The sequence below is a fragment of the Melanerpes formicivorus genome, unplaced genomic scaffold, assembly GCF_026170545.1.
Source record: "Melanerpes formicivorus ecotype bairdi unplaced genomic scaffold, bMelFor1.0.p_v2 SCAF_7, whole genome shotgun sequence".
NCBI classification, from domain to species: domain Eukaryota; kingdom Metazoa; phylum Chordata; class Aves; order Piciformes; family Picidae; genus Melanerpes; species Melanerpes formicivorus.
Genome location: NW_027142359.1, coordinates 12,217,199 through 12,233,328, shown reverse-complemented (window position 1 = coordinate 12,233,328; position 16,130 = coordinate 12,217,199). Strand labels below are relative to the sequence as shown.

Sequence of the window (16,130 nt, the reverse complement as noted above, 5' to 3'; positions counted from 1 at the left end):
AAAAGTTTCCTCAGCTTTTAAATTATGGTATTTTGAAATATAACCTCTACATCATAATATCAACACATTGATTAAATGCTTGATGTTATACAAAGCAAAAAGACTATCTAGAGTTAGCAGATACCAAAGATATCGATCATACTAACATCTGCTTGTCACATCCTCTTATTAAAGATAGATGGTTTAGAAGAAAGAAGGTGATTTTGAAGAGCTACTCTTCAATTAGGCATTTAATTTGTATTAGTTTACATCAAAAGATCTAACTAAAAAAAGCCAAGAGACAAGGAAGCTGTCTGATACAGGCATTTTATTATCAATTAGCAGTATGTATATAAAGATATATATCTACATTTCAAAATTAAACAGTATTTTATTAAGGAGAACTATTTATATCAAAATACATGCCAAAATTATTTATAAGAGGTAGAAATACCTTACCATTCTTCTATAATTCATGTACAGCTATGTTGTATATATAGTCACACACATGTGCTACTTTGTGTGTGTATATCTTACATATACACAGTTGTGGAAAAAAGTACAGTATTGTATGCAAATTTTACTCATTTATTCAGCTGCTCTCAGTATTGCTTATTAGTGCTTGGACTACAACTTTCCATAGCAATTTGTGATCTGGTCTTTTTGAAAAATAATGTGGCACTTCAGTTGTAAAGCTAATACAGGGCATTTACAGGGCTTCAGGAACAAAGACTGATAATTCAACCCACCGTCTGTGGACCTTGGGAAAAAGCTCATAGGTGACAAACCTGTTCTGGTTTCCTAAAGTAGTGGCAAATCTAGTACTCACATCTCCTTACATTTCTTTGCTTACAATGCACTTGCGGAGTTCTGAAATTTTATATGAGGTCTCTAGTACTTCACTGTAACACCACTTAATTGTAATTCTGATTCTTAATCACCTGATTAAACCATACTTTAAAAACCATCTTTACTACTGACCAAAATATTCTGTGATACAGGTTACATTAGCTATACATTTAACAGCAGTTTTCAAATGAAAAGATTTCTGAAACATCCAATGGATAAATGAAAGTTTAATGTATTTCCAACATTTACTTTAGTGTGCTGTGATAATGAAACTGGACACGTCAAATGTAGGTTAAAAACATGTAAGTAGGTGGCACTGCCAAATTCATAGTACAATGCATATCCTTAGCAGCTTAAATTTGGTCTGCTTTTTTGCAGTATATATTGCATAGCAAAATTTTAACAGTCTACATTTAAAAGTTAAAACAAGTTCAAAAAAAAGCATTAATGTACAACTGAATCATCAGATAAATTACTTTCTCTTTGCAGTGAAAGATCAAAGTTACATTTCAACAAATATTTTCCCTTTTTCTTTCATAGTGTTTCCATTAGCAGCTGAAAGTGGAAAGCAGACTATGTATCAAGTGCTTTCAGTTGATCGTGTAATAACTAGTCTCACTAGTTAGACTTCCATTAAGTTACTAGAAGGCCAATTAGTGAAAAAGCAATTACATTAGGCTCTAAGCAATGATGATGGACCCATAGAACAAGAAAAACATCTTGTTCATTGAAAAATTTGCATATCTTTGATAAACATGTAAAAAATTTTTAAAATAAACATTTTTGTAGCAAAGTGGATACTAAATTAAAATATTCTAATTTTCACATAATTATTATATATATTGCATACCAAAATATTCTCTTAATACATATTTTAACACTGTACACAAGTTAATAAATGTCCTAATGAAACTCATTAGAAATATATATTCAAGCCGTCTCAATATTAAAAATTTAAATCTGTATATAACATGGGATAATAATTTCCATAAATTCAACATCAGTGCATCTGCAGTAGTTATTAATAAGAAATATCTGCCTGTTCAGAAGTCTCTCCTTGGTGTGAATGTTTTAACGTGTCTTGTATTGAAGATTCCTCCTCAGAGTGAGCAGCTTCCATAAGTAGTTCTTCATGAAGGACTTCAAATTTAAGAGCTCATCAGGTTTCACCAAAGCAGCAAGGCTTTAGTACTGAAAAAACTCAGACCGAAGGGACTGCAGAGAAGAAAAACTGATTAAAACTTCCTGAGGAGGTTATATTTGTATATAATATGCATTTTTCACTTAAAGGTAACGAGTAGAGGAGGGACAGGAAGAAGAAAATAAGAGTTGGAGGGAGATATCAACCACTGCACAGGTAAAAACTCAAAAACTGCCTACAGTACATCACCTTTCCTATATCTACACTTTTCAACCCAAATTCTAGAGATTCTTGAATAAAGTGTTACAAGTCCTTTAAAACACCACCTTGAAACAATCACTTAAAAATGTGTTAGGAAGACATACGATTGCAGTCACTCTAGCTGAAATACTTTCTTTTGTCCTGAGTGAGAATCTAAGTGCTACTGTAAAAAAAAACAACCAAACAGCATACTTTAGATGCTGATTCAGGTAATGACATACACAGCATAGCTAAGTACTGGGGGAGAAAAGCTACAAGAGCACAACTATGCATATGAATCAATTAAAGTATGATTAGTAAAATCAGATGAAAATGAAGCACTGCAAATGGCTCATCTGGATTAGCTAGCAGTCAGTGTAACTGAGAGGAAAGCATAACCTGGTCTACTGTATTTATTTCCCTTTTTGGTTCTACTGACATCTAAGATTTTATAATACAGGAATTAATCAGTTTAGACAGTGTACAAATATTTGATTACCTGCTACACAGGTGTGTTCAGGGAGTCATTCTGATTAATCAAATCTTACTTGAGAGTTCCTCACTATACTAGTATGGTTATAAACAAATAAATAAAAAACCCCAGCCATTTTAAAACTGCATCAATTAATCAGAATTAAGAGACCCACTACAGAACAACATGAATCCCGAGAAAGCTCAGAGCCTTGGAGTCTTTTCATGCTACTTCTACCTGCTCACTACAGAAATACTCTTTTCCAACCATAGTTAAACCTATTACTTTAAGTGCGTAAGATAGATAAGCCTTTAGAGCTTTAATATCACAAATGCTCATTTTTTCTGTCTCAAGTTTCAGTGTATATTTTCAAAGCTGTCTTTTAAATGCATTTTCACTTCTTGAAGATCTGAGACCATCTGCATATTCTTCCCTAGGCTGAAAAAAAACCTGCTGTCAGCATGTAAAGATTTGAATACCACTGACTAAAAAGGGTCTGGTTTTACTATGGAATGGGCTCAACATGAAGGGTATCAGTAAGATTAAACAGCTCTAACAAGTATTTTTTCATTATAGGCTCTGAATCACCATGGAATACATAAACATAGAAGCTTATTTTCCCCCACTCCACTCTTTGTCAATTTATTTATTACATCTGTAAGTGTGAGTCAGAAGGAATAGCCATTCATTAATGAGCACTTGAAACTTCTGTTCTCTTAATGATCCTCAAGGACCTGTATTTGAAAAATAATTTTTAAAAAAATGGTTACACTTAGAGTAATATTTGAAATGGATCCTTCAAAGATGAATTCCAATTAAAGCTGATGAAACAACATTTAAAAAATGCATTAGTAATTATGTACTCTCATATGTTGTACAGTAATAAGCTGGACAGACAGAGGGTAACCAGAAAGCACCGTACGCTCCTGGTGATTTGGGGAACTGCTAGTATTAGCTGACAAAGAACCACATCATTACTTAAACAAACAAGCAAACCATAAATTAAAGGTTCTGAAGCTGAAACCAAAATTCTTAAAATTGCCTGGAATCCAAGCTGCAAAAATACGGAAAAAATTAATGACAACATAGAAGAAATCTCCATGTAGCACGGACTGCTTGGAAACAAGGCAGCATGCTTTGTTAATTTTCATTACAGATGGGTAGGCAGGGTTTATTTTATTTATTTCCAAATTGAGAAATCTGTTTTTCGGTGTGTTCCCACCCTCACCATAGCTCTATTTTGCATAGCAATGACTTCTTCCTAATGTCTTTTCCCAGGTTAATTGATGTGACTTTCTATGAAGTCCCTATTCATAAAAACACAGTGATAGTCATAACAACTGAGCTGGTGTAAACTATCCAGACTGACTTTTGAGTTTGAACAATGATACATTTAATTTGTGGCGGTTTTTTTGTTTGGTTTGGTTTTGTTTTCTGGTTGGTTGATTTTGGTTTGGTTTTGCTTGTTGGTTTGGTTTTTTTTTTTTTGCAGTTGAGTCATTTGTGCTCTTAAATCTTCACATTGTCCAAAGACACTGACTGTAATATTTCAAAGTATGTAATGGTGACTTTCTAATTTTATTTTATTTTTTAAATCTTTTGAGGAGTTTTCCAATTTAAAATTTACATTCCTACCTCCTTTTTGCATTGACTCAAAAGTATGGCTTGTGATGCTGAAAGCTTTATCAAAACCAAAAAGTGCAAATATACCTTTAACAAGTCACGATTTTGTATTTAACAAAATCTTATTTAAAACAGAGATAAAGAATTAAGGAAAAAAGCCCAAAGAAAAATTGCCTGCTGAACTGCAATGCTGAGCGTACAAAATCAGTTAACAGAGTAGAAATCCCCCTATGTACTCCCACAATGGTCCCATGGAGTGTCTGATACCCAAATATCAGACATTTGAAGAACTAAGAAATGGTTAGTTTAATCATAGTTAATGAGATCTAATGAAGTTCATGCTGAAGGAACTGCTTAAATTACCATCTTCTTTGGTAAGAGGCATGGGATGCCTACTAGAAGAGAAAACAAGCCACAGATAGATCTTGGCACTGGAGCCATGTTCATATGCATCCAGCTTTGGCAGAAAGTTGAAGAGGAAACACCTCTACAGCATTTTAGGGCTACTTTTTAGGACTCAAAACATGCACTTTTCCAGGAGAATTGCAAGAAGTAATCTAAGTTCTTTCAATTGTGCCTCAACTCTCCCAAACCACTGTTGCAACAGCAATGTTGCAGCAGGCAAGAATTACTGAGTACACAAGATCCCCTAAAATAAATCACTCGAAGCTATCCTTCGAGTCTGCTAAACATACAGATCAGCAAGATGCACTAGTGTCTGTGTTCTCTTTGCAAAGGCTGTCCTATATTCATTAATGGGAAGTTCTTATTAAGAAAAACCACTCTACAAGTATAAAGCTCATGTATATGAATTTAAAAATACTGTTAAACTTCTCCACTTGTAAAAAATTTTCCATCTTACCAGTTCCCATGACAGCTATAGATGCAAAAGGTGACTCATCTTAAGACTACCCAGTTACATACTCCTCAATAAAAACACATTTCAAAGAACAATCTTTTAACTATTATAAGACTGAAGTAAAATAATCTTATTGTGGTACCTTAAATGTGCTCAAAAAAAATATTTCTTCAAATTGTAATTATGAGATTCTGTTTAATCAGAACATCCAGTTTGATGTTTGTGATACATACAATGGCTGGGTTTAAAGCTTTGTTGCTTGAAAATTACAATACATAATAAACTCAGAAACTATGTAATCGATTATTTGAAATAGAAAAATCCAAAGGGTAAGAAGGTCCATAAAAAGAGACGTAAGAAAAGGTGTTAGTTTAGGGGTTTAAATTCAGGAGTGATACATTTTCATGAACCCTCCATGCTCTAGATACTTGAAAGAGATGGAAAAAAAGCAGCTGAAATGATAATCAAAACCAGATAAAGATGCCATTCAGAAACATTAAAGGAAGCCAGAGAATTATGCTGGGGTTTTTTTGAGACGGTTTTGCTCACAGAAGCAAGGAAGGTAAGCATTGGTTAGATGCCTGAAAGTGCTGTTGTGCCTATGAACTTACGGGAATTGACTGACTCTGGCAGGGTGCTGGAGGAGTTGTAGGGCCCATAAAGGAAGGCTGCTGCGTACTCATCTGTCACGGTGCTGTGAAAACTGGTTTGGCTGCTCAGGTTGTTGCCACTACTGCTGCTTCTGTTGTATAAGTTGTTGTTCAGTTCATGGTTATTTCTGTGAGGCAGCTGCAAGCTACTGTTCAAGTGGCTGGAGATATGGCTTACAGAAAAACCTGTCCTAGAGGACAATGATGTCATTTTGCTTTCATCGTCATCTGAAGCAGCATACAGGTTCCCTAGAGAACTGGCTAGTCTGGAGTTTATGGAAATGCTGAATGGAAAAACATATGGGGGGGAAGAATACACACAGATACAAAAAAATAATCAAACAATCCAGACTCTAGGTGAATAACACAAACCATTCTGAAATCATTTGTGTTTGCACATGGGCTAGTCTTCTAGCTTTCAAAGACTGAAAACCAGAATTCTTTGTCAGGAGTTCCCAAACTTTGTCCATTCAACACTACGACAGCCAGCTGTCACCTCTATCAAATCATATACACATGCAGGAGATCATGTTAAAATGTTTAGGCAGTGCCTGACCTGTATTTAAGTACTTTGCATTCATGTAGCAGATTAAGAACTCCTGTTTCTTGTAATCAGCAATATGACACAAGTCAAGTAACCAAGGAGTAATATGATAAAATTTAAGAATAAAAATAGGGTGTCCTGAAATATCTAAGTTAGCAATTTTCTTCAAGTAAATATTTGTGCCCAGAAGTTATTAAGAATTTATCAATCATTCTGCATTTCATTAAACATCCATAATTACTTATTATAATAGTAATGGAATTAAATAGCAATAAATCAAGGGGTCATAAAGATCCTATTAATTACCACCCAGTATTCTTTTGGTATATAGACGTGGGAATTTTTGCAGAACTTCTATAAACTCAGATGGGTTCAAAAACTCCCAAACAACTGAGCATAGCACTGTCCCTGACTTGACATAATCCCATCAAAACTCTTACAGCACTAGTAGGTTTGGGGTTTTGTTTGTTTTTCATATCTGCAGGCCACTAAAATTTGGCTAGTGAAGCAGAAAATCACTTTGTAAATAAATGTAAGCCTTCCCGAACCCAAGAGCACCAAGCACTTCATAGACTATGTATGTGTTGAAAGCCACTGTAGTATACAGTAAGTATTTGTAACAAAATGAGAAGAAGAAAAAAAACCTTTTAAGGTTAGAGGCCAAGGATGTGGGAATTCTGCTTATTCTTTCTGCAGATGGTGAATTAACTGCCATCACTTTGGAGGCCTTCAGAGGAGACATGGATACTTCTGTGCTACCTGAAGTATTCAGTCTAAAAGGAGTGCAGAGTTTTAGTGAGAAGTAGTATTTTAATAACTGAAATATACATCTCAGAAACACATCCTGTCTTTCAGTAAGGAGGAATTCTCAAGCTTGAGCACTGAGAACTCCAAAGTAAAAAAGTTTGCTTGTTTTCAAATACCTTTTTTTCCAACCTTTCAAATCTTCCATTCCCACTGTGTGAAGTGTCCCTGCCCATGGCAGGGGGGTTGGAACTAGATGATCCTTGTGGTCCCTTCCAACCCTGACTGATTCTATGATTCTATGGTTCTAAGTCTTTTCCCTGCTGTACCATATTACACAGTTAGAGGCTACTTGTCACCCTGATAATCTATGGAGGCTAAGTGTCCGTTTTGTATCAATTTTACTGTAAATTTGGTTACATGTTTTAAATACTGTAAATTTGAGAATGAGTGCTTCTTGTGCTTATAAAGCAAGTATGAGTAGAAAACTCGTACCAGCATTGCAGCTTTCATGAGAAGCACAGAATCGATTCCACATGACGGGAAGAACACTGCTATGATGTTGCACAGAACATACAGCTCTTTCTAGTGTGGGACTCAATCACCAAATTCTTCCTATTTTGATAATGAGCTGTAAGTATAGTACACTGGACTACTCAACAAGGTTAACATTATAGCTGTCCATATTAGCTTATTAAAAACTAATAAGCTAACAGCCTCGCAATACTATGATATTCTTTTCACCTTTAGACCAGGGGATATTGTCATGAACAGCTCTTAAAGGAGGAATGAACTTGGGTACATGTTTCTAACCACAAGCATTGAAGGAATGAAGTTGAGTAGGAATAGCTTTAATTCCACACCAAGAAAGGGTAAACAGACATAAAGGTTAGACACGTGGAGTAATCCACCTCAAAATCCCACATAGCCACAAAACTGAAGAGAATATCTTCTTTTCAGTATTAGTTCTTTAGAACATTGTATTTTAGATGCAATGGGGTAAAGGATTCAATGGTTACAAACCCAAAAGACTCAATTCAGCCATACTTGTAACTTAAAATCCAGTCCACTTTCAGTCTATGTTTCATTTTCTTGAAGGGGCACTGTCAGCTCTGATTTGAAATTGGAGGTCATAAATGAAACATGTAGAAAATTAGTAGAAATTACTGGCTTTCTTAGCCCCACAGAAGTTTCTGAACAAAGCATGTAGTAATGTGTAGAGTGAGGACAAGTATTTAACTTTACACAGATAAAGTGGTTATTAGTTAAATAGTCACTCTTCATTGCTTAACAGCATAGATATTTAAAAAAATATGACTGAGGAAATTACTTGTATGTGCTAATTATTTATTAATAAGAATTCAAGGTATCCCCAAAGTAGAGCTGTACCTTTCTGTCCATTAGATTCCCCTCCCACCATTGAAGTTTGCTACTTGCCACTTCTTGGAAGCCTGAAATCGCCAATCAATTGATAAATACAATTCAAATCACTGAAAAATTAAGACTTGAGTAGTATATATTTAGAACTATAATTTTTAAATTAATACCTGAATGGTTGTGATATTGACCTTGTGTGCAGCTTCATGTCTTGCATCCTAAAAAAAAGAACCAAAAGCAGCAATCCTTAATGAAGGACAAAACACTTTTCCCCTCCCCCAAACCATACTTCTATGTCTCGTACTGGCTTTAAAGTACAAGCCAATAAGAATTAAGAATTATTGACAGTCGTTATTTAAATTTATAGATGAAAAACAGGGAAGTACATCAGGTTTATTTGCAAACCGCATTTTTACTGGTTCTGAAAAAGTCACAATTTTGATGAGGAGTACAGAATCTAAATCTCCTTTCTTTTACTTTAAAACCATTACCTCTTGTCCTGTTGCAACAGGCCCAGATAAAAAGACTGTGCACTTCTTTCTTATAGACCTCCTTTGAGTACTGAAGTCCTGCAGCAAGGCCCCTTGCAGCCTTTTTTTCAGGCTGAACAATCCCAACTCTCCACCTTTCTTCATAGGAGAGGTGCTCCAGCCCTTGGATCATTAATGCCCTGGGCCAGTGAGGGCCCCAATGCTGAGGTCTCACCAGAGTGGAGCAGAGGGGCAAAAAATCACCTCTCTTGACCTGTTGGACACAATTCTTTTGATGCATACCAGGATGCAACTGGCCTTCTGGGCTGTGAGTGCATATTGTCAGCTTACATCCAGCAATCACATCATCCCCCAGCCTGCATTGATAGTGAGAATTGTTCTGGCCCAGGAGCAGAACCCTGCACTTGCTCTTTTTGAACCTCATTAGGTTCACCTTGGCCCACCTCTCTAGGTCCCTCCAGATAACATCATGCCCCTCTTGGATACTGACCACACCACTCATCTTAGTATCATCTGCAAACTTCCTGAAGGTACACTCAATCCCACTGTCTATATGACTGATGAAGATATTGAACAGCACTGGTCCCAGTACAGACCCTTGGGATACCACTTGTCACCCAACTCACCACTGAGCTGATGAACACTACCCTCTTCATGTAACCATCCAACCAATTCATTACCCACAAAACATTCCACTCATTAAATTTGTACCTCTCCAACTTAGAGAAGGATGTTGGGGGTGGACCATGTCAAAGGCCTCAAAGAAACCTGGATAGATGACATATATAGCTCTTCCCTTATCCCATGATTTAGTAACTACACCATGGAAAGACCCAAGGTTGGAAAGGCAGGACTTGCCTTTGGTGAAGCCATGCCAGCTGTCTCGAATCACCTCTCTGTCTTCCACATGACTTAGCATGGCTAGAGGATCTGTTCCACAATCATCCCAGGTGAGGCTGACAGGTTAGTAATTCCTGGGGTCTCCTTTCTACCCTTTTTAAAAATGGGTGCAATGTTTCCCTTTTCCAGTTACCAGGGGCTTCACCTGACTGCCAGGACTTTTCAGATATAGAGAGGGGCTTGGCAACTACATCAGCTAATTCCCTCAGGACTCTGGGATGTATCCCATCAGGTCCCATGAACTTATGTATGTTCAAGTTCCTCAGGCAGTCATGAATGTGGTCTTCTCTTACAGTGGGAGGAACTTTGACCCCTTTGCCTCATCTCCTCATCTTGTGGTCCACCAGCATGACAGATATGAGGAGAGAGGTTAATAGTAAGGACCAAGGCAAAAAAATGTATTGAATACCTTGGCCTTCTCCTTATATACAATTACCAGCTTGCCACATCTGTAATTACTAGCTTGCCATAGCAAGCATAGACTGAATTTAAAATTGCAAATTACCTCATAATTAATTCCTTACCTCAAAGCTCCGGTTGCAGCAGAACACTGCTGTCTCCGACTTTTTAGGGCATTAAGCCTATCTCCCTGTGTTATGCCATTCTGAGTTTCCACATCTGCTTTGTCTTCAAAATCATTCTAGGAAATTCAAAGTATGCAAACAAAGAAATATATCAGATTCTTTGTAGTAATGTCTTTTCAAAGTATCAAACATCTCCCTCACAAAGATTATCATTTTACAGGCTAATTTTCTGCATATATGGGATACAATTATGTCTTTGCATACTTCCAGTAACTTAAACGTGTCACTGTACAAATGCACCTTCACAGAGACTTTTTGCAGCAGTCTAACTGCAAAGTCAGCTTAAGATGCTTGAGTCTAAACACCAGTATGTATTCACTTTAAACAAGTCTGGTTTTATAGAGCAGAAGCTCTAACTCCTTTCTTCCTAAGTTATCAGCAATATGATACATCTTTACACATTCCAAGCTGCAAATTAAACTTCCAAATGGGAGATAGTACCTTAACAAAAATGGATTCAAGGTGCACTTCCAGATTATGATAGAACAGATGACAGATTATTATTTTAATTTATACTAATAACTATCTGAAGAATTGTCCACTACATCCCTGGTCTTCTCCATCAAGTAAAGCAATGTGAAAGCTCTTTACTTATTATAGAGCTCAGACAGGATTAACCAAGTGCATAGTTCTTCTAAACTGCATATCACAGACACTGTAGGACACTGAAATTGAAGACTTTTTCTAGCCCAGAAGCAGAAGGATGTTGACTTGAGTTCACACTTTATGTCTGTGCTTCCAAGAAATAAGTTTTAAGGTCCTCACCCTAAATGTATACATTGCATCAGTTTATCCATAGCACTGTGATAAAGCAATGAACAATTATATCTCATACATTTTTAGCTAGAAACTTGCAATAAATAGACTTCCTTTACCTCCCTGAATTGACCCAAGTCTTGTACTTTATTCAGGCTGTCATTGATTGACATGTCATTCAAACCACAAAGAACTCTGTTAATGTTTCCATCAACTACTCGTTGTTTCTGCTTTGATCGGATGAGATCTCCCTCCAGCCATAACATTGCTTGTTTCCTTTAGGATACAAAACCAAATTAATTCATATCAACAAACTTGCATAAACACAAAAATTAGTATGAGAACACGCTGCTCTTACAGGTTGCCAACATGCGAGTCTTCTGTACATCTGGAAAAAAAATGTTCAAGTGTCCATCATCAAAACCCCCTCAAAAGCCAACCCCAAACCTGTATAATTTTCAATATTAAAAAGCAAATACACACACATCCACCAAAACAACAACACAACCAGTCCAGAATCACCAAACAAGGCTGAAGCCATCACAGAAATATTACAGGTACTGAAATTTCATTTTACAAAATCCTACTGGGAAAAGAGATGAACTAAACAGGAATCTAAAATGGCACTTTAAAGGCTTTTAAAACAAAACTTAAAAATTCCTACAAGGTACTGCTTTTAAATCCATAATGTGCAGAATAAATTACAAGAGGGATGTGGAGGTGCTGGAACGTGTCCAGAGAAGGGCCACAAGGATGATCAGAGGGCTGGAGCACCTCTCCTATGGGGACAGACTGAAGGAGTTGGGGCTGTTCAGTCTGCAGAAGAGAAGTCTCCGAGGTGACCTAATTGTGGCCTTCCAGTATCTGAAGGGGGCCTACAGGAAGGCTGGGGAAGGACTTCTCAGGATCTCAGGTAGTGATAGGACTAGGGGGAATGGAATGAAGCTGGAGGTGGGGAGATTCAGGCTAGATGTGAGGAGGAGGTTCTTCACCATGAGAGTGGTGAAACCCTGGAATGGGTTGTCCAGGGAGATGGTCAAGGCCCTGTCCCTGGAGGTGTTTAAGAGCAGGCTGGATGAGGCTCTGTCCAGCCTGATCTAGTGTGGGGTGTCCCTGCCCATGGCAGGGGGGTTGGAACTAGATGATCCTTGTGGTCCCTTCTAACCCTGAACGATACTATGATAAATGATGATACAACACTTTCTAACTACTTACTAGCGTGAGTTCTGTGTATGTAGATATCATGCAGTAAAACTACAGCTGACCTGCACAGTGGAAGCAGTCAGTCATGTGAAGTTGAACAGGACTCTATTATCAGTTTTTAAAAAATAAAATATTATATCCTTCAGATAGGTGTCAAAAGAAAAAATTGCTACAACATGCATAGGCTAAGCAGGCTTTTTGCTGATGAGACTGCAGTATTCCTCCACAAGGAACTTTGCTGGGTAGGTACTGGTCATGCTAGTTCCATCCAAGAACTGAGACCCCAGTAGATATTATTGTTACAAAATTTAATTCCTATATTGAACAGGAACAATTAAAAAAAAATAAAAGAATGAGGAATTATATCAGAATATACTTTCAGTGGCAACTTTTCTTTTTTGAAAACACAGTATTATGGCAAAACTTAAGAGGGCAGAGCCACCTGCCTAAACTTGTTCAATAATAAATGAGAAAGGAAAGCACTGCCAGAAAAACTTCACTACATCCCAAGGAAATATCAACAGAAGCAGCATGAGAGGGCAAGGGGAGAGGGAATGCCACTTATATCAGTTAACAGGAATAGCTTAGAAAACATGTTTGAATTAAAAACCTTCAACATTTTTCAAGATTCATTGTGTTCACAGTAACAAACTGATCCAACACATAATCAGGTGGCAGAGTGTCTAGAAAAAAAAAAAACAAAAACCCACCCAAACCCTCAAACCTCACTTATTAAACCTCAAAGAACTTAAAAGATGAAGCAAAGGCTGGGAGATCAAAGTTACAGGATTTTACCTTTTGTCAGCTGCAACATTTTAGCCTCGAGGACATGATACTTTATGTTAGACTATAAAGTATATTAGAAGAATGTAAGTAATGTTAGCTCCTTTTTTGTTCAGTCCCATTTTGACACTACTGGTGATGCTGCTTGAATTTTGCCTGACTGTCAAAACAGGTATCCATTGCCATTAAGACAACAAAAAATTATTACTGAAAAATACTACAGATCTTAGGTGTGAATAACGTAGGCATGAATGAAAAAGAATCTTTGCCTATCTATAAAATCAATTCAAGTATTTACACACCACTGCAGAAAACACATGGGCCCTGTTTTTCCTGCCTTTCAAGTAAAAAGTACTTAATAGTCATACTGCCTACTGCCTTTCTCTCTTAATTTTGTTCTACAGTGGAAGTGATTAAGAGTGCATCATGCAGGCATCAGTATGGTGTGGAGAACTTTAATCTGCCTCCAGTGAGCACTTGTGGCTTGTGAAGGCTTCCCAGTAATTTGAATAATGGTGGGAGACCTCTCAAATAAAGGAGAGCCTGTAAGTGGTACTGGAAAATACACAGGAATCTAATTCATGCTCAATTTCTATTATGAATTACAGTAACACTCCTTCTTTCTTTCTGCTAGCCTATGGATTTTAAGATGCAACATCAGCACATTTCAATGTATTTATATAGTATCAAGAAGCATTGTTGCATTCTCTTTTTTTTTTTTTTTAAAGACACAAATTTGTGGTGAGTTTTCTCAAAATGCCTTTTTTTCCCCCCCCATAATGGTGAAAACGCCTCCAAGTAAACACCATTGTGGAATCATGCATTACATGGAAACCACTATGAAATAAAACTTAATGTCTACATCAATGAAGCCAGTGCAATTTTGTCATTCATTTCTATTCAAGATCAAATCCTGGATCACCCATGCAAACGATTCCTACATGAAATGTCCTCAACCCCAAGTATACAGTGACTTTTGAGAAGGAGCTGTAGGATGCATTGGTTTTGCTAGTGACTATTAGCTCCGAATCAGAAACTGGTCATACATTATCATCACAAGCTGTTCATCACATACATACTTACTTTTCATTTACAAGAAAGAAAAAAATCATATCATACAACTGCAAGATTAATTTTCAGTGTCATCACAGGCTATTTAAAAAGTATATAAAGTCTATACTTTCTATGCTAGTATTTCAATAAATCCTTATTGTTGATTACATTTTCTGTCCACATCTGGACTTTACACTTCCAACACACTTATATTTAACTCCTAAATGCCTCAGGAAAAAACCACACAGAGTCTTGAGACCCTCTGCCCTTTAAGGTTACAAAATCCGAAGTACTTCACAGAAGACGATTGCTACTCAGCAAATTTGATTTCCATTGAAATTAACTAACCTTAAATATATTGCAACATACAGTAATACATATGTCATCAGTAGAGAGAAAGTAGATCCTATTAGCAGTGCAAGATGGGTAAGTATATAAGGAAGCAGTAGATTTTTAGTAGCAAAGAAGATATACATACTCTTCCAAGAAGTGTTGCTGGGGTCCAATAATAGAGCCTGGTCGACATATTCTTATCCAAGCAATGGCTTCAGCATGTGTGAACTTGTAGTGTTTCATTATGTAACAGGCAATCAGTGTTCCTGTTCTCCCCAGGCCAGCTACAGAAAGACAAATAGTAACACCCACAGAAGATGCCATAATCATTTCACAATTATTAAAGCATGGGATATAAGAGAACTTCTTTACAATGTTATTCAGTGCCTCAAAATTTGAAGAAAGAATTTCTGATTCAGTGTCCTGGTTATCGTAACATTGGCCTTCCTATGTTCTTATGTGATCAGCTTTAGCTGATCCTGCTCTGGTGGGGGTATTGGACTCAATCTTCAGAGGTCCCTTCCAACCCCTAACGTTCCATGATTCAGTGCTCTAGTTAAAAGAACAAATACACCAGACTTCTAAAAAGTTATCAGCGTTCAAGAGCACATGTAACTGTGATTGCTCTTGGTATTTGTACAGTTCTACTTCCAATTGTTTGGGGTTTGCTGCTGCTGTTTGATTTTGTTTTGTTTTAAAAAAAAAGACAGAAAAATAGCAAAACCCAAACAGTAACAGGCTGGTATTTTAAGAAAGAAAGCTATGACTAAGCTGGGTACAAACTTCCTATTTATAAAACAAGTAAACAACAAAATCAAAGAAAGTATCTTCGGGAGGTTAATGCATATTCATTGCAAATTAAGGTTCCAATCTGTGCAAATACATGTGTATATCACAAGAGATAGTAGCATGTGTTTTCTCAGACAGGCTTTTTTGTTTTGGATCAGGTTTGTTGTAAAACTGACCTATAGAACTATTCACTGCTATCTGTATAAGCAGCAATGAATGTCGACCAACATATCCTTTAATACATCAATAGCTTTAAAATAATTAAACCCACTGACTCTCAAACCACAAAATAATCCTGGTTTTAAGTGAAGCATAGACAGAAAAACTAGAGATTTAACTAACTAAAGAGTAAGAATTAATCTTTCTAGCCCTGTGTCTTATGTACTAGTAGAGTGTCCCCCCATCTAAACTTTATCCCTGCAAATGCAGGATTTGCAATTTACAGTCTCACGGTGACCAGCTATTGTTTATGCACCACCATCTACCTGAACAACAGCTCTCTAAAGCAGGCAGACATCCTTGCTGACAATTATATGCATGACTACAAGCTCTTCACTTTTAACCAGTAACTACATCTTTCTGTGACTTTTTGGAAAGTTCAGATGATTCAGGCAAAAGAAAGAAGATAAAGGTTCACAAATAGTGAGATTCCATAAGTACACACTGGAAGACTAAAGTGTTTTGGGTTTGGGATTTTGGGTTTCTTTTTTTGTTTGTTTTTAAATGCAAAAGGAATGCAACACACAAATAGATAACCAAG

The 16,130-nt window shown here is 36.7% G+C and overlaps 1 protein-coding gene across 10 annotated transcripts in view; it reads right to left on the bottom strand.

Moving 5' to 3' along the window:
- Nucleotides 1-290: 290 nt before the first annotated feature.
- CDC14A (cell division cycle 14A) overlaps nt 291-16,130 on the bottom strand; it is a 51,939-nt gene continuing 36,099 nt past the window's right edge. For 4 of the 10 annotated variants that reach the window (XM_068141018.1, XM_068141011.1, XM_068141014.1 and 1 more), the window contains 7 exons: nt 14,727-14,865; nt 11,329-11,485; nt 10,394-10,509; nt 8,649-8,696; nt 7,002-7,130; nt 5,775-6,097; nt 291-2,043 (listed from right to left, as the gene is read on the bottom strand). In XM_068141018.1, the coding sequence (XP_067997119.1) occupies nt 2,030-2,043; nt 5,775-6,097; nt 7,002-7,130; nt 8,649-8,696; nt 10,394-10,509; nt 11,329-11,485; nt 14,727-14,865 (926 nt within the window). In that variant the 3' untranslated portion in view covers nt 291-2,029. The remainder of the gene's footprint in view (nt 2,044-5,774; nt 6,098-7,001; nt 7,131-8,648; nt 8,697-10,393; nt 10,510-11,328; nt 11,486-14,726; nt 14,866-16,130) is intronic. The other 6 variants (XM_068141012.1, XM_068141020.1, XM_068141016.1 and 3 more) reach the window with 6 other exon arrangements.